The 19,186-nt window shown below is 35.6% G+C and overlaps 1 protein-coding gene across 4 annotated transcripts in view; it reads left to right on the forward strand.

Annotated features, from left to right (window-relative positions):
• Positions 1 to 19,186, forward strand: part of ZFYVE16 (zinc finger FYVE-type containing 16) — a 55,816-nt gene that overhangs the window by 4,987 nt on the left and 31,643 nt on the right. For 3 of the 4 annotated variants that reach the window (XM_061189394.1, XM_061189397.1, XM_061189395.1), the window contains exons 2-5: positions 9,818 to 9,926; positions 10,564 to 12,836; positions 14,185 to 14,281; positions 17,028 to 17,189. In XM_061189394.1, coding sequence (XP_061045377.1) covers positions 9,857 to 9,926; positions 10,564 to 12,836; positions 14,185 to 14,281; positions 17,028 to 17,189 — 2,602 coding nt within the window. In that variant the 5' untranslated portion in view covers positions 9,818 to 9,856. The remainder of the gene's footprint in view (positions 1 to 9,817; positions 9,927 to 10,563; positions 12,837 to 14,184; positions 14,282 to 17,027; positions 17,190 to 19,186) is intronic. The other variant, XM_061189398.1, reaches the window with a different exon arrangement.

The following is a 19,186-nucleotide window of genomic DNA, read 5'->3' on the forward strand; positions in this document are numbered from 1 at the left end:
CAGCCTCCACATTTAAATACTGCACTTCTCCCCTCCTTTATATTTGCAAATTAGTTATATGTTAATTTTTAGTTAAATTATTAGTGTTTGCATCATTTATGTAAATATTGTGTACAGCTGAGCCAGGTAGTATATTGTGATGATACTTCCTTTCATATATAATTCTGTGTTTTTCCTAGAGTTAATAATCATCTTGGTTTTTTAATATATCTTTTCATATCGTTTATTTAATCTATTAACCACCTTTCAGACAAGATGTGTAAATCTCCTTTTGGTAGATTCACACACATCAGATAATCTGTTTGTTTATTTTGCAACATCTTTCCTGTAATTGTCTGTCACCCTGCCTCCATCTTGATGGGTTGCTCTCTAGGCCTGTTGTACAGCTATCTTCCTGAAGTGTCCTTTTATGATCATCTGTGAATTTCATTTTTCTCTCCCCTGTGTGGGATAACCTGTTTCCAGGATGTCAGGTCTTTTTTCTTTCTTGGTGTTGCCTTCATGTTGGCAAAGTACATCTTCTAGTAGTTTCCTGAGAAAGACTGAATGGGAGGCAAATTTTGACATACCTCCTTCATTATGTGTGTGCATGTATGTGTACATGCATTTCCTTACTTTCCAGCATTATAAGATACTCCATGCTCATCTTGTATATTTCTTGTCCCAGTCTTACAATCAGCGATTTCTCCAAGGAGCCTTGGTTCCTTTTGTTGGAGAAACCAAGATCTGGGCACTAGTGTGCTTGTTGCCACTAAGACGTCTTGCTCTTAGGCCCTTTCAGCTGATGGAGCAAGAGATATGGTTTATGCTAATATCTATAAATATTTCAAATAAAAAATTATTACAAATGTGTAACCATCTGTGTCCATATTAAGCTAAACATGAATTTATACTGATGTCTCCAACTCAAATTCATTACCACATGGATCATTCTAGCTTCCTCCCCTTGCTTATATATAACCTTCCCCTCCAAAAGTGGAAACCTCACTCCCACCATCAGCCATCCATTTATTTAATTTCATTTCTAGCATATGTGTATGATGGTTTCAGAATTAACCCATACCCCCAGAAGAAACAACTTTATCAACTAGAGTATAATGCTTGTGTTGCCTTTAGACTCCACTTATTTCCAAAGGGAGAACTTTATTTCTCCACCCCCTTCAGCATGGTTGTTTTATACATTCATAATGCATTTAGACTTTTTTTTTCCACATTCTGCATTCCATCTGAGTCCCCCAACCTTCTAAACATTTTTAAAACTTTGCGTACATTGAGGTTATTCTTTGTGTTATAAAGTTGTATGGGTACTGACAAATGCTTAAGGTCTTGTATTCACCATTATAGTATTATACAGAATAGTTTCACCACCCTAAAAGATCCACTTTGCTTTACCTGTTCAGTCCTCCCCTACTCCAAAGCACTGGCAGTCACTGATGTGTGTACTGTCACTCTAGTTTTACCCATTCCAGAATGTCATAAAATTAGAATTGTATAGTGTAGAGGTTTTTTAGACTGCTTTCTTGAACTTAGCAATACCCATTTAAGATTCATCCATCTTTTTGTGGCTTGATGGTACATTTCGTTATATCACTGAATAATATTCCATTGCATGCATGTACCAGAGTTTATTTAGCCATTCACTTACTGAAGGACATCTTGGATGCTTCCACATTTCGGCAGTTATGAATAAAGCTGCTATAAACATTCACATCTCAGTTCTTGTGTGGACATAAATCTTTAAATCAGTTGGGTAAATACCCAGTATTATGATTGCTGGTTCATATGGTAAGACTATGTTTAGTTTTTGTTTAGTTTTGACTGCCAAGGTGTCTTCCAAAGTGGCTGTACCATGTTGCATTCCTATCAGCAATAAATGAGAGTTCCTGCTGTTTGGCATCCTTGGGGCATTTGGTATTGTCAGTTTTTTGGATTTCAGCCATTGTAATAGATACGAAGTGGTATCTCATTATTTTAATCTGTAGTTCTCTAAAGATAAATGATATTGAGCATTTTATCATATGCTTATTTGCAAATTTTATATCTTTTTAAATTTTTATTTTAGAGTATAGTTGATTACCAATGTTGTGTTAGTTTCAGGTGTACAGCAGAGTGATTCAGTTATACATATACATGTATCCATTCTTTTTAAAATTCTTTTCCCATTTAGGTTATTATAGAGTATTGAGCAGAGTTCCCTATGCTATACAGTAGGTCCTTGTTGGGCAAACTTTATATCTTCTTTGGAGAGGTATCTGTTCAGAACTTTTGCCCATTTTTTAATTGGATTGTTTGTTATCTAATTATTGAATTTTAAGAGTTTTCTGAGGACTTTGGATACAAGTCCTTTATCAGTTATGTGTTTTGCAAATATTATCTCCCACTCTGTGGCTTGTCTTCTCATTTTCTTAACAGTGTCTTTTTCAGAGCAGGTGTTTTTTTTAACTTCAGTAAGGTCCAACTTATCAATTTTTTTCTTTCATGTCTCATGCCATTGGTGTTATATTTAAAAATTCATCACCAACCCAAGGTTATATAGATTTTCTCTTATGCTTTTTCAAGAAGTTTTTAGAATATTGCATTTTACATTTAGTCTCATCCATTTTATTTTTAATTTATTTCTTCTTCCAGTTTCATTGAGATAAAACTGACATACAGCACTACATAAGTTTAAGGTGTACAGCATAATGATTTGACTTACATACATCATGAAATGATTACCAGGGTAAGTTTTGTGAACATCCTTTATCTCATATAGATACAAAATTAAAGAAAGAGAAAAAAATTTTTTTCCTTGTTATGAGAACTCTTAGGGTTTACTGTCAACAACTTTCATAGGTAACATACAGCAATGTTAATTATATTTATCATGTTGTACATTACATCCCTAGTACTTATTTATCCTATAACTGATGTTTGTACCTTTTGCTACCTTCATCCAGTTCCCCCTCCCTCCACCCCCTGCCTCTGGTAACCGCAAATCTGATCTTTTTTTCTGAGTTTGTTTGTTTGCTTTTGAAGTATAAATGATCTACAATACTATGTTAGTTGCTGGTACACAACATAGTGATTTGATATTTCTATACATTTCAAAATGATCACCACAGTAACTCTAGTTACCATCTGTCACCATACAAAGATATTAAATAATTATTAACTGTATTCCCTACACGGTACATTTCATACCCATGACTTATTTATTTTGTAACTGGACGTTTGTACCTCTTAGTCTCCCTCATCTATTTCTCTCCTCCCCCCATCACCCTTCCCTCTGGCAAGGGGGATTTGTTCTTTATATATATGACTCTTGCTCTTTTGTTGTGTTTGTTCATTTGTTTTTTAGATTGTACATATAAGTGAAATCATATAGTAATTGTCTTTCTCTGTTTGACTTATTTCACTTAGCATAATACCCTCTAGGTCCATCCATGTTGTTACAGATGGCAGTTTTGCCATTTTATTTCCATATGTCTTTGTTCTCTTTGGGTTGATCTTGTTTGGGACTCTCTGTGATTCCTTGACACTGTGGGTTCTGAATGTCTGTTTCCTTTCCCAGGTTAGGGAAGTTTCCAGCTATTATGTCTTCAAATATGTTCTCTGCCCCTTTTTCTCTCTTTTCTCCTTCTGGAACTCCTATAATGCAAAGTTAGTGCACTTGATGTTGTCTCAGAGGTCTCTTAATCTGTCCTCTTTTTTTTTTTTTAATTCTTTTTTTCTTTTCCTGTTCAGCTTGAGTGATTTCTACTACTCTGTCTTCTAGTTCGCTGATCTGTTCCTCTGTATCATCTAGTCTACTGCTGATTCCTTCTAGAGTATTTTTTTTTTCTTTCAGTTATTGTATTCTTCAACTCTGTTTGGTTCTTCATATTTTCTAATTCTTTGTTGGAAACTTCTAACTTCTCACTGTGTTCATCCATTCTTTTCCTGAGTTCTTTGAGCATTTTTATGATCATTACCTTGAACTCATTATCAAGTGGATTGCTTATCTCCACTTAGTTCTTCTTCTGGGGTTTTATCTCGTTCCTTCATTTGGAACATATTCCTCTGTTGCCTCATTTGCCTAATTCTCTGTCTTTATTTCTGTGTATTTGGTAGGTTGGGTATGCTTCCTGATCTTGGAGAAATGACCTTATGTAGAAGATGTCCTATGATGCCCAGCAGCATATTCCCCTCTCATCCCGAGACCTATCTGCTTTAGGGAGTGCCCTTTAGGTGGACTGCATGGGCCCTTCTGTTTTGTTGGGGTGACTGCTGTGGGCATCCTGGTAGGTGTGGCTGACCCCTTGTCTGGTTTGGTTGCCAGGCCCTGAGTAGTGTGAAGACTCCTGGCTGCTGGTGGCAGGGCCAGGTCCTGACATGGCTGGCTGCATGGCCTGTGGTGTCCCAGTCCTGATGCTAGACTGCTGGTGGGCAGGGCTGGGTCATGAGGTGGTTGGGCCAGGACTAGTGCTGGCCATTAGTGGGCGGAGCCAGGTCCTAAGGCTGGTGTTGGCCTCTTGGTGGGCAGGGCTGGTTCCTGACATGGTTGGCTGTGAGGTCTGGGATGTCCTGGAGCTGATGATGGCCTGCTCTTGGTTAGGTCCAGATCCCATGGCTGATAAGCCAGAGGGAGGATTCCAAAATGGTGCTTGTCATCACCAGTGTCCTTATGGTAGAATGAGCTCCCCAAAATGACTGCTGCCAGCATCTGTGTCCCCAGGGTAAGTCCCAATTGCCTCCTGCCTCTCCAGGAGTCTCTCTAAGATCAGCAAGTGGGTCTGACCAAATCTCCTTTCAAATTACTGCTTCTGCCCTGGATCTCAGAGCATGTGTGATTTGGTGTGCAAACTTTAAGAGTGAAGGCTCTATTTCCCCCAGCCCTCTGGCTATCCTGAATGTAAGCCCAAAGCCTAATGTTTTAGGAGGCTCATTCTCCTGGTGTAGGACCCCCAGGCTGGGGAACCTGATATGGAGCTCAGGCCCCTTGTTCCTTGGGGAGAACCTCTGCAATTGTAATTATCCTGCTGCTTATGGATCACCCACCCAATGGTATGTGTCTTGATTGTACCATGTCTCCACCTCTCCTACCCATCTTGGTGGGGTTCCTTCTTTATATTAAGTTGTAGAAGATCTTTTCTGCTAGTTCTCATTAATAGTTGCTCTTTAAGTAGTAGTTTTGGTGTGCCCACGGGAGGAGGTGAGCTCAAGGTTTTCCTATTCCTCTGTCTGAGCCACTCCCCCTCTGTTATCCATTTAAAATACATTCTTATGTGAGGTGTAATTCTTGCAGTATTTCATACTTTTCGTTATTATTATATTTGTTATGGTGATCTGGGATCAGTGATCTTTGATGTTACTACTATAACTTGCTGAGGGCCTAGATGACGGTTAGCATTTTTAGCATAAAGAATTTTTTAATTGAGGTGTGTACGTTGGTTTTTTATACATAATAGTATTGCACACAATAAACTACAGTATAGTGTAAATCTTTAAATCATTTGGACAAATACCATATAATTTTTATATGCACTGGGAAACCAAGAAATTTTTGCAACTCACTTTATTGTGATATTCACTTTATTGCAGTGGTCTGGAACCAAATCTACAATATCTTCAAGGTATCCCTGTATTGTGTTGGCTGTTATAGGTCCTTTGCCTTTCCGTATACACTTTAGAATCAGTTTCCTGAGTTCTACAAAATAGCTTACTGGGATTTTGATTGGGATTGCACTGAATCTACAGATCAGGTTGGAAGAACTGACATCTTAACAATATTGTCTCCTTGTCCATGAACATGGACTATATCACCATTTATTTAGATCTTCTTTGATTTTTTGTCAGCATTTTGTAGTTTTCCACATATAGGTCCTGTATATATTTTATACTTATATCTAAGCATTTAATTTTTGAGGATATTGTAAATGCTGTTTTTTAAAATTTCAAATTCCAACTGTTCCTTGCTCATATAGGAAGCATTTGACTTTTGTATATTAACCTTGTATCCTGCATCCTTGCTATTACACTCACTTTTCCATATTGGGGGGTCAGTTTGGGGGGATTTTCTACATTGAAAATCATGTCATCACAAATAAAGACATTTTTATTTCTTCCTTTCCAAACAGTGTACCTTTTATTTCCTTTTCTTATTACACTAGTGAGGGTTTCTGTACTATGTGCAACAGGAGTGGTGAGAGAAGACATCCTTTCCTTGATCCCAGTCTTTGGGGGTAGGGCATCTAGTTTCTCATCACTAAGTATATTGTGTAATGGTAGCTGTAGGTATTTTGTAGATATTCTTCATCAAACTGAAGAAGTTCCCCTCTACTCATAATTTGCTGAGAGCTTTTATCATGAAGAAGTATTGGGTCTTGTCAAATGCTTTTTCTTTTGCATCAGTTCATATGATTATATGATAATTTTTCTTTAGTCTGTTGATGTGGTATATTACATTGATTAATCTTCAAATGTTGAACCCACCTTGCATACCTGAATAAATCCCACTTGGTTGTTGTGTATAATTTTGTTTATATATGACTGGATTCAATTTGCTAATATTTTATTGTGGATTTTTACTTCTGTGTTCATAAGTTACATTGGTCTGTAGTTTTTCTTTCTTGTTATGTCTTTATCTGGTTTTGGTATTAGAGTAATGCTGGTCTTATAGAATGAGTTAGGAAGTGTTCCCTGTGCTGCTTTTTTCTGGAGGAGACTGTGGAAGATTTGGATCATTTCTTCATTAAGTATTTGGTAAAATTCACCAGTGAAGCTATCTAGACCTGATCACTTTTTTTGTGGAAGGTTATTAACTATTGATTCAGTTTCGTTAATATATATAGGACTGTTCAGGTTGTCTGTTTTTCCTTGTGTGAATTTTGGTAGTTTGTGTTTTTCAAGGAATTGGTCCATTTCATCAAAATGATAAAGTTTGGGGGCATAGAATTGTTCATAATATTGCTTTATTTTCCTTTAAGTGTCCATGGTATCAGTAGTTATGACCCCTCTTTCATTTCTGATATGGGTAATTTGTATCCCTCTTTTTTTTTAATTAGCCTAGTTTATCAATTTTACTCTTTTCAAAGAAAGAGTTTTTGGTTTCAGTGGTTTTTCTCCATTTCTCTATTTTCCTGTTTTTAATTTCATTGATTTCTGCTCTAACCTTTGTTACCTTTCCTTCTACCTACTTTGGGCTTAAATTGTTCTTTTTCTAATTTCCCAAGGTGGAAGCTTAGATTATGGATTCTTAGATCTTTCTTTTTTAATATATGCACTTAATGCTATAAGTGCCCCTTTAAGCACTGCTTTTACTACATTCTGTAAGCCTCACTTGAATTTTAAGATTTGTGTTATCAATTTTCATGATCACTTTTTTCTTCACATATTCTTTACGTATGGCTTCCTGTTGCTGTTTCATAGTTGCATTGCTTTTTTTTTCTGAGAATATTAGTTTCTTTGAAGTTTTCTTCTTCCTATATTGTCTCTTCCTCCAAGTTCCTTTTATTTGTTTTGGTGTCTATGTGTTTTCATGTACTTTTGTATATGTATGGTATAAATAAAATTTAAAAATGGAAATAAAAGAAGTAATATGCTTTAATGAATAGGATGGCATACCATTGTTAATGAGAATTGCTCTGAAGTTTACCTTGTGCTAGCATAATTATTGTTTCTTTGAAGGTGACATTTTCTGTCTGGCTGTTCTATCTTGGAGTTCAAAAGTTTCACTATAGAGTATCTAACTGTGGATTTCTCTTTACAGTCGACCATTGAACCATGTGAGGGTTGGGTTGCTGATTCTCTGCAAGTCAAAAATTCACATATAACCTATAGTCAGCCCTCCGTTTCCACGGTTCCTCCATATCCATGATTCAACCAACTCTGTGGAGTATTGCAGTACTTACTATTGAAAAAAATCTGCATATAAGTGAGATGTGCAGTTCAAAGCCATGTAGTTCAAGGGTCAGCTGTATTTATATTGCTTGGTAATGGGTTACCTATATCTGTTGTGTTTTTCATCAGTTCTGGAATTCCTGGCATTATCTTTTCAAGCACACTTGTTCCATGCTCTGTTCTCCTTATGGGGCTCCATTCTCATTCTGTCATCCATGTTTTTTAACTTCTTTTTTCATATTTTCTTCTTCCTCATCTCTCTGGGCTACATTTTAGGTTATTTCTTCAGATAGGTCTTCCTGTTTGTTCAATTCTCTTAAGCTCTGTCTAATCTTTTTTAACCCATCTTTAAAGTATCTCTCATTTTTTCTGAGCCTCATGTGTCCTCAGTTCATGGTGACCATCATAAGTGGCTCTAGTAAAGCCCTCTCAGTAGTTTATTGTCTTTTATCCTTCATTTCCCACTCCTATTCTTTACTCAGGGCACCATTCAAATGTGTTTAATAATCTATATCTTTTTGTTTGTATATTATTGCAAAATTTGTATTGTTTTATTGTGTTTTACAAAAGTAAGTTTGTAACAGACTGGAAGTTTAAAAAAAAAGTCATTCACTATCAACTGTTTAAGGAACGTTGCTGAAAAGTGTTCCCCCTTCTGGATTTAGCCGATTGCTTTCTTTTGATATCATTTAACTTGTCCCTCTATCCTTGAATTTCCTGTAAATATGCAGTTAGTACTACAAACTTGATTAGATTTGGATTCAGGTTTTTTTGTTTTTTTGTGGGTTTTTTTGTTTGTTTCTTTGGACAGGAATATTTTGTATGTGATTCTATGTCTTCCACATTAATTGATGGTGAAATTGGTCACTGGATTTAGATGTGTTGGCCTGATCCCACCATTATAAAGTTCCCCTCCAACCTTTCATCTAACAGTTTTAACATCCATTGATAGCCATTGCCTAGTCTATTTATTCCTTTAGGGACTATGAAGAAATGATTTAAAAATTTTTAATATCTTTATGCATTTATCAACTGGAATTCTTATCTAAAGAATTCTTCCTCAGCAACTGTTTTCTTATCCTAAAGTACATTTTGTAAATAAAGGGCAGGATAAATTCTTAGTTCCTTTCTCTTAGTATATCAATTTTCAGAGTAAAGGGTTACTGCCCTAGCAACCCTCTAATGAGTGGTGGTTTTTGTTTTTGTTTTTAGTATCATTATGATCTCTTGGTTTTTTTTTTTTTTTTTAATCCGTTTGATTTGTGGTCAGTCCTTTGTAGTCTTCATTTATTTGAGGTTCATGTGTCCCATTTAAGCCAGTGATACTTAGCTCCTGTGTCCTTTTAATATTGTCCCATTAGTCATTGATAGATTCCTTCAAGGTGTCTCACGCTTACTTGATGGAGCTCCTGCCACAGATCAGAGGTTCACCTACTTTATTCATAAAACTAACTTTTAGTTTTCTTGTACCTCTCTCGTATGCTTGTTTTCTATTTCTTTAATTTCTGCTGTTAGCTTATTTGTTTTCATTCTTTTTTTTCTAGTATAAGCATCTAAGTCTCTAGGTATCTGTCTTTAAGTATTCACTTTTGCTGAATCTCACAAGTTTTTACATGCAGTATTTTTATTTGTGTGTAGTATATTTTATATTATTTGATACATGGTACTTACAACTATTTATAGCTTTCAACTATGCATTCTTTGACCCATGAGTTATTTAGATAAGTGTTTTAAATTTTAAATAGTTTATGTATGCATGTTATGTTGTTAGAGTTTGTTTTCATGTCATTTTTGTATATATAGAGGAATTTCCCCAACTAAATTACAGATTCTTCAAAGCAATACTCTTAAATTTTATTTGTGTCTATTCCCTGGCTGTGTTTCTTGTTATGCAGTACATGGTATAATATTTATTTGTCAGAGAATTAAATGAACTATCATACTTCATATTTTCTAGGCACACAAGAATTAAATTCTGAGTAAGTCTACAAGTAGGATGGACAGTTATTTTAAAGCAGCAGTCAGTGACTTGGACAAACTCCTCGATGATTTTGAACAGAATCCAGGTTTGTCAATTTTTCATTTTTACCATTAATGTAATTTTAAAATGTCCATAATTAGTACTCTTAGCAAAACTTGGTTTCAGTTTTGGTCACATGGTTATCTTCTGTAAAACATTCACTTATTATAATGAATTAGTGTATTCTTATACTGCATAGAACCAATAGCCAGAAATAGAAGTAAGAAAGGTAGACGTTTCTCTCCAGATACACATTTAGGTAAAAGAAAGACCTTTAAAAACAACATACGAACCAGCTGAAAGCAACCTGAAAGTTCTATATTAATTGGTATTTCATTACTATGAAAGATAGTATTTTCCTCATCTTAGGATGAAGACTAGGAAACTGGAGGGCAGAACAAAGAAGTTAGATTGTTTTTCAGCTCTTCCTTAGTCTGGTTTTTATAGTGCAACTGAGTTATTTTGAGTAGAATTTCTATCATATTATGACATCTACATTAAAAAGTAAAAACCCCAAGTAGTTTAAATCCAAGTGAAAATAATTTTGGAGGTTATTACTATTTTGCAGGAGAGTAATATATTTCTGGTCTAAAAAAAAGTGTAAAAGTCGTAGAAACCATAACATCTTTGTAATAATTTTGATTTGGGTCTCCTGACTAACATTATATTTCTATTTTAATTAGATGAACAAGATTATCTCCAAGATGCACAAAATTCGTATGATTCTAACCACTATTCAGTCTCTTCAGAGTTGGCTTCCTCGCAGCTAACTTCACTGCTACCAAAGGATCAACAATGCATTAATTGTTGTGCCTCATCAGAAACAGGCTATGAAAGAAATCAAATTGCCCTGAATGAAAAAACACTTGAGGGACTAACTTCTATACAAAATGAAAAAAATGTAACAGGACTTGATCTCCTTTCTTCTGTGGATGGTGGCACTTCAGATGAAATCCAGCCTCTATATATGGGACGATGTAGTAAACCTGTCTGTGATCTGATAAGTGACATGGGTAACTTAGTTCATGTAACTAATAGTGAAGAAGATATTAAAAAATTATTGCCAGATGATTTTAAGTCTAGTGCAGATTCCTTGATTGGATTGGATTTATCTTCAGTGTCAGAAACTTTCTGTGTTTCTTCAACAGACCATGGCAATAATACAGTCAGAGAGGAACAGAATGATGTCAGTTCTGAATTACAAAACAGAGAAATCAGTGGAACTAAAGAATTTGGTATAAAAGTAGATACGACACTTTCAGATTCGTGTAATTACAGCGGAAAAGAAAATTTAGAGGATAAAAAGATCTCTAATCAGTTAGAGACAGTTGTTGATTTTAACATGCCATCTGCTTTGACTCAACAAAGTTCCAAAATGTTTGATGCCAAAGACCACCTACAGTACAAGAACCAGCCATGTGAATTAGTAAAAGCTGATGGCTGTTTGGTAAAAGAGGAGGTAGATGTGCCAGTCATAGCTGCCCCAGAATGTTTAAAAGAAGGAGGCAGCACGAGTGCTTTGTCTTGCAGTCTTCCAAAAAATGGAGGTTTATGCTTAAATGATTCAAATTTAAGAGATGAAAATTTCAAGTTACCTGACTTTTCCTTTCAGGAAGGTAGGACTGCTATATTTATAAGACAATCTGCAAAAGAAGACTCAAGAAATTTAGATCTTAAAGATAATAAAGATGAAATCCAAGATTCTGCTTCAACTTTACATGTTTCAAGTGAAAATACATATTCCTCATTGTCCTGTCTTCCAGTACCTGGGTCTTTGTGTGGATCATTCATTGAAAATAAAGCTCATGGTGATTGTTTACCCCAGAATGAATATAAAGATAATATAAAAGATGCAGTGACTGTGCATGAAGAAATACAGAAGAATATGTCTTCAGGTGGGGAACCTTTGAAGGAGACTGATCTTTGGAGACAGGAAAAATGTAAAAACATACCTCATCAGCCATTAATTGAAAAGATGGGAGATAGAAAGGTAGATTCTAACCAGATGGTAGTTAGAGTTGAGTCTTTGGATTACCCTGATAACACCAGTTCTTCTGCAGCTGCAGAATCTCAAATAGAGCTTTCTGGTGCTAATGCCCCAGAATCTCCTGATTGTTGTGAAGATTTCACTTTTTCAAGCAATGATATCAATGGACAAGACTTGGATTACTTTAATATTGATGAAGGCATGAAAAGTGGTGCACCAATTAGTGATGCTGAACTTGATGCCTTTCTAACTGAACAGTATCTTCAGCCTAGTAACATAAAGTCATTTGAAGAAAATGTAAATGACTCAAAATCTCAGATGAATCAGATAGATATGAAAGGCCTAGATGATGGAAATGTCGATAATATATATTTCAATGCTGAAGCAGGAGCTACTGGGGAAAGTCCTGGTATTAATGTGATTTGCGAAACGGTTGATAAACAGTATACAACAGAAAATGGTAGCCTTTCTTTAGGGGAAAAAAGTACAATTCCAGTTGAACAAGTGTTATCTAGCAGTAAGTCTGAGATTACAAATGAATTATCAGTCTCTGATAGTAACAGTCAGTCTGTTCATGTTGGAGGCGCCAGACCTAAGCAACTGTTTAGTGTTCCATCAAGAACAAGGAGTTCAAAGGAACCAAATAAGCTGGATGTTCCAAATATGCCTGAAAGTGAACCCAGAGTAGCAAATACCATTGTTCCAACCACCTGTGCTATAGATTCTGTGACTGATCCTCAGGTTAGCTTCAATTCTAATTACATTGATATAGAAAGTAATTTTGAAGGTGGATCCAGTTTTGTAACTGCAAATGAAGAATCTCTGCCTGCAAACACTTGCAAAGAAGGTCTTGTTTTGGGCCGGAAACAACCTACTTGGGTTCCTGATTCAGAAGCTCCAAATTGTATGAACTGCCAAGTCAAATTTACTTTTACGAAACGGCGACATCACTGCCGAGCATGTGGAAAAGTAAGCTATAAAAATCTTTGTCTTTTATTCTTTTGAGACATTTTAAATGAAATTTACTGTGACAAAAAAGCTGATTAAGAGATGATTACAAGATTCAGTTAGTTTAAAATCATCGTTTTTCACCTACGTGAAAGTGTATAAAGCACTGTCATTTTACAGATTGCTTGAGGTTTGAATAAATGTCACATTGTCATGGGTATTACATACTGGGAAATGAGGAACACTAATTTTTGTGAAATCTAAGAATACGTTTCATTCTCTCTCCAACATGAACACGTCAGATGTACGGAATTCAGTCAGCTTCCAGTTTATCCTTGAATACTTAATTTCAGGACTACTCTGCAGCTAGTGTTACGCTCGATCCTTGAGGTAAACACTGAGAAAACAAGCAGATTGGCTTGCACAAGGTTCAGAACACTGAAGCTGTGACCTCATTTGTGTTCTGACTATCTTAATAGTCTATGGACTCTAAGAGTTGCCTCTAGAAATAACATTGCATTTTTTTCAGCATTTTCCAGTAATATGTTAGTCTCAGATCAACCCTACTCTCTTTTAGAAAAATAACATTCTACTTGTTTTTCTTTTTTTTTTTAATTGAGTATAGTTGATTTACAATATTATGAAAGTTTCAGGTATCGAACATAGTGATTCACAATTTTTAAAGATTATACTCCATTTGTAGTTATTATAAAATACTGGCTATATTCCCTATGCTGTACAATATATCCTTGTAGCTTATTTATTTTATGTTTAGTAGTTTGTACCTTTTAATCCTCTACCCCTATCTTGCCCTTCCCCACTTTCCTCCTCCCGATGGTAACCACTAGTTTGTTCTCTATATCTGTGAGTCTGTTTCTTTTTTGAATAACATTCTCCTTTTAAAAGTTGTAAAGGAGGGGGAATTCCCTGGCGGTCCAGTGGTTAAGACTTTGTGCTTCCACTGCAGGGTGCACAGGTTCGATCCCTGGTCGGGGAACTAATAAGATCCTGCATGCAGCGTAGCGCGGCCAAAAAGTTAAAAAAAAAAAAGTTGTAAAGGACCACAGAAAGCTTTTTAAGTTATGAACTTATTCATTAAGAAAGTTTTTGTTCCCTTCCAATTAACATAATTGATTTAAAGGAATTCTCATCAGAGATACAATTTTAAATTACAGAAACCTCATTTAAGTAAAATAATAAAAATAAAAAGAATCATTTAATAATTACCTATGATTATGGTGATTAGAAAACTTGTTTATGTAATCAGAAAAATGGTTTTTGGTTAGAGTTCGGGTCTCTCTTCCCCCTGCCTCCAGTTGGTATAAACATGCTTGAAACAAAATCACATTTGATATTTTGTCCTTTATAGGTATTTTGCGGTGTCTGTTGTAATAGGAAGTGTAAATTGCAGTATCTAGAAAAGGAAGCAAGAGTATGTGTAGTCTGCTATGAGACTATTAGTAAAGGTGAGTATTAACCTGACCTATCTTCTTCCAGTAATTGAATATATCTTAAAAACAACTGGATTGTGACAAAGATAAACTTCTTTATTTTCTTAAGGCAAGGACCTAGTGTTGACTTATCTGGCTTAGGTGGGACATCCCAAGGCTTGGTTTCTCTTCTTTTTGTTCCACTCTCACAATTATTACTACCAGTGTGGAAAGGAAGCGTTCAGTTTCTGGAGTGGCAGTTCATTAACTTTTAACAGGTACCAAGTCCCTAAATGCTGCATTTCATCTGCCTATTTGTTTTTGTCACCATCATTGTCATCCTCATCATCTTAATCTAAACATTTATAGAATATCTACCAATAAATAGTATATAATCTTACATATTAATAGCATAAGGCAAGATAATAGTTCCCACCTTATAGAAAATTACAACCTAAAGTGGGAATAAAAGATAGGGTATAATATTTATAATTTTTATATAAATTCATAGGACTGTCACACTATTTGCACATTTTTGTCTTTTATATATTTTTTTCCCTTCTCAGTTTTAGAATTTTGTTTGTATGTGTTTCCCATTGTTTCTCTGGCTCCCTAGCTAGCTTACTGTTATCAGCAATAATCTTACTTGAGTTCTCACAGTTTTGTGTGTCTGTGTTTTTTTCTTCAAATACACGTTTGTTCTTTTGAGTACTTCTTGGCATTTTCAAAGATTTGTTGACAGTTTAATTCTCAGCAAATATTACTTGGGACTTTTAAGACCAGGCCTGTGCGCTAGCTCAGGTGCTGCTTCCTGTTAGCCAGGAGAATAAATACCTGATAATAATTTGTTTTTCTCTTTTGAATGAAGATAAATTTTTTCAGCAATTCTTCAAAAAGCTCTGATGTGAGTCTGTTAGCCTGAGGTAAGCTGCTTTACTCCCTGCTGTTGACCTCTGCTCTGGAAGATAATAGAGTGTAAATCTTCTTATATTTCCATATTACCACCAGTGTTTATGAAGAATTTAGTTTAAGTGCTTGTAGTTGTTTTGTTTTTTGCTTATGCTGTTTCAGTAGCCTTTAAGACTACTGCTGGTGCTGTTAGCCAAGCAACCTGCTAGAGTTAAGAAATCTTAGAGCAAGCTCCCACATAATTATCTCTTCCCACTTAAAAAATAAAACAGCCATGAAGATTTGAAACATTATTTGAGTTGACAGGTCAGATTTTTAGGTGAACATTAAAACATATTGACCATAAGGATCCAGGAGAGGAGAAGATATAGTCACTGAAGAGACTTAGTAGGATAGTGAGATCAAGCATTGGTTTATCAAAGAAAATATTTGAATGGATTTATTTATTTAGTTATCTGTTTTATTTATTCTGTTTTGATATCTTATAGCATGTAATTTCATTTATGGCTCTGTTTATCATTAACTTATACACCGCAGGAAAACGTAAATAAAAGTTATTTTAACTCCAACTTTAGGGTTGAAAACAGTAGACATGATCATTTAAAATAATGTTACTAATAAGAGGAGAAAGATGGCTCAAGGGTTATATGACAAATTCCACAAAGAAGAAAAGATAGTTTCATTAGAGATTGTGGACAATGAGGAAGTTGTGCTGAGACTGCATAAGTTTTAAAGAAGCATGCATGTGAGTGCCATTACATAAACTTAGAGGAAGTTGGAAATTACTTTGAAACTCAAAGTACTGTGTTTGGATTTTACTTGGTTAGCGGAAGCCATTGCATGAGGGTGCTAATTCATTGGCACTTGAGGAAGGTTATTGTAGTAGTGGCAGCATTTATAGCAGATCAGTTTGGAGAAGTGCTGAAGGGAGAGGTACCAGTGCTGTTCCGTGTTATTTGGATGAAAAAATCATTCAGCAGTATTCAGGCACTGTTCTGTGCTTTGGAACTCCAGCTGAGAACAAAATATATTCCCTGTTCTTATGGAGCGTTTGATCTCATGGACCTTATGAATGTGAGGAGACGTGGACAGAAAGCAAAGAGAATATCAGATGGTGATAATATTCTAAATGAAAATAAAAGAGTATAAGAGGGATAGATAGTAACAGACTGGTGGCAAGAGGTAGTAATTTTAAATGGTGGTCAGAATAAGGGTTTATGATAGTATGATGTGTAAGCAGAGACCTGAAGGAAGTGAGAGAATAAAACCATGTGGAAGAACTTTCCAGGCAGAAAGAATAGTAAGAGCAAAGACCCTAAGCTAGAACAGTGCTTGCTTCCCTTGTTGAAGAACAAGGAGGCCTCAGTGGCTGGATTCTAATGAGCAAGTAGGATTTTAGTGAGAAATGATGTCAGACAGCTAACTGGGAAAGCAGAGGAGGTAGAAATGCAGACTATGTAGGGTCTTGTGGGCCACTGTAACAACTTAAATTTTTAATTTTTGTTGGGAAGCCATTAAAGGATTTTAAACAGAAGAATGATGTGATATGATTTATGTCTTAAAAGAATCACTAGGAACTATATTGGAAATAGACTGTAGGAGTACAAGGGCAAAATCAGATGGTCATATTAAATAGCAATGATTTTCTTTAGTAGATACCAAATATATGCCAAAATTATATTGAAATAACTAATTGGTAGCTTATACTGAAGTGGAGTGCTGCCAACTAAAGTAAGGATGTTATCTTTGCCAAGTGCCACTTCTTAGTTAGCCATTAATTTCTTTCTCCTTACAACTTGAAAAATAGAATATTTATCATGATTTACTTTGAAGTTCAAAAACACCTGAGATCAAGTTTTTTTTCCCTTTATAGCTCAGGCATTTGAAAGGATGATGAGTCCAACTGGTTCTAATCTTAAATCTAATCATTCTGATGAATGTGCCAACATCCAGCCTCTTCAGGAGACTCAAACATCCAGTATATCTTCACCTACAACTTTACCAATCTCAGCACTTAAACAACCAAGTGTTGAAGGTAACTTGAAGAAAATGTTCTGTCTAATATTAAAGATAAATGATCAAAGTAGAAGTTTTCTAGTATTGACAGGATCTAGTGAGAAAAGAGAAACCAGACTAGCTACCAGAAGGAATTTAATACAGGGAACTGGTTATACATGTACGTTAGAAGGGTAGAAGAACAAAAAGGGCATGCTCAATTGACTCAGAGATTAGTAAGTACAGGAAGCAACCACCATCCTTAGGGTTGGGAGAATGCAAAGGGAGAGGCAGTATTACTAGAACCCTGTGCAGGAACACCAAGAGATGCTTGGTTCTCAGACCTAGTATTCAGGGATTAGGGTACCACGTCACATGACTGGTACTGTGACTTCTAGAAGAACACAAAGTGGCAAATGCTGGGACCATCAAGGAGCCTAACAGGGCTGGTGTTCAGATGATGGAAAGAGTGTCCCAGGCTTGATGTAAGGAGTACTGAAGATCACAGGACATGTGGGTATATCTGGTGGTGCCGCTGCTGCATAAGTCCTGGCAGGAACAAGAAACAGAAAGAATTCCTTCTGTTCCCACCTTCCAGTCTCCAACCAGTGCCTGTCACTGCTGGAACGTGACCAGAACCAACTAGCAAGGGGGTCTGGGAGTTGCACTTTTCAGACTTCCAGCCTGGCATCAAGGAGCACCATGTGGAAGGGTGGGCTTGGGTTTGAGAGACAATAGGTAAATAATTGGCATGTCTCCCTTTCCTTAAAAATCTATTTTTTAAAAAAAATAAATTTATTTATTTATTTTTGGCTGTGTTGGGTCTTCGTTTCTGTGCAAGGGCTTTCTCTAGTTGCGGCAAGTGGGGGCCACTCCTCATCGCGGTGCGCGGGCCTCTCACTGTCGTGGCCTCTCTCGTTGCAGAGCACAGGCTCCAGACGCGCAGGCTCAGTAGTTGTGGCTCACGGGCCTACTTGCTCCGCGGCATGTGGGATCTTCCCAGACCAGGGCTCGAACCCGTGTCCCCTGCATTGGCAGGCAGATTCTCAACCACTGCGCCACCAGGGAAGCCCTAAAAATCTATTTTTAAATGTATATTTTACCACAATAAAAAATGTTTCTTAAATCTTTTAACAAACTTCTAAAGATTTAAAAAATCTTTGGGCTCTCTGCTTTTTTACAGCCTATTATAGTTTAGGATCTTAAGTAAAGCCTGTGTAGACTTTTTATTTATTTTTTTAATTTTTAAAATTGAAGTATAGTTGATTTACAATGTTGTGTTAGCTTCAGGTGTACAGCTCAGTGATTCAGTTATACATATACATATATATATCTATTCTTTTTCAGATTCTTTTCCCTTATAGGTTATTACAAAATATTGAGTATAGTTCCCTGTGCTATTCAGTAAGCCTGTGTACACTCTTAAAAATAAACTATTAGTCTGTAACATGATAGAAAATAACTGTAATTGTCAGTTAGTGACAAATTCAAGTATTTCTGTCAACTATTTTGGATTTCACTTATTTCTCACTTAATAGCTATTTTCTGTTTATCATTATGACTTAAATAATGAGTTTCAGCATATATGGTTGTATATTATAGCTCTAAAGATGAATGAATTTGCTTTTAAAAATATTTATTCTCTTATATTGACTTTTAAAATTATTAAATTATAAAGTATTGCAAATACAAGAAAGATACCTTATTTAATATGTCCACCCATGTTGCAAAAATTATACATATATGATTCCAATTTTTTCAGTGTTATCTGTATTATGTTATGGAAGGTAGATGTTGGTCCTTTTGATGTTTATATGTTCTAAAATCATCTGGCAGGAATTTTCATAACTTTCCTCCGTGGATGCTTTTTAATAAAAGAGAACAAATATTTGTGCTGACATCTAGTTATTTCCTCCAAATTTGAAAGGAAAATATTAATAAATATTAATAAATTTCAATATCAACATTATAAGAACAAAGCATGTTATGCTTCTCTTGTTAAGTAAGTTAGAAGTAGGAAATGACCTCTGATGCACA

Source organism: Eubalaena glacialis, chromosome 4, assembly GCF_028564815.1.
Source record: "Eubalaena glacialis isolate mEubGla1 chromosome 4, mEubGla1.1.hap2.+ XY, whole genome shotgun sequence".
Classification (NCBI taxonomy): domain Eukaryota; kingdom Metazoa; phylum Chordata; class Mammalia; order Artiodactyla; family Balaenidae; genus Eubalaena; species Eubalaena glacialis.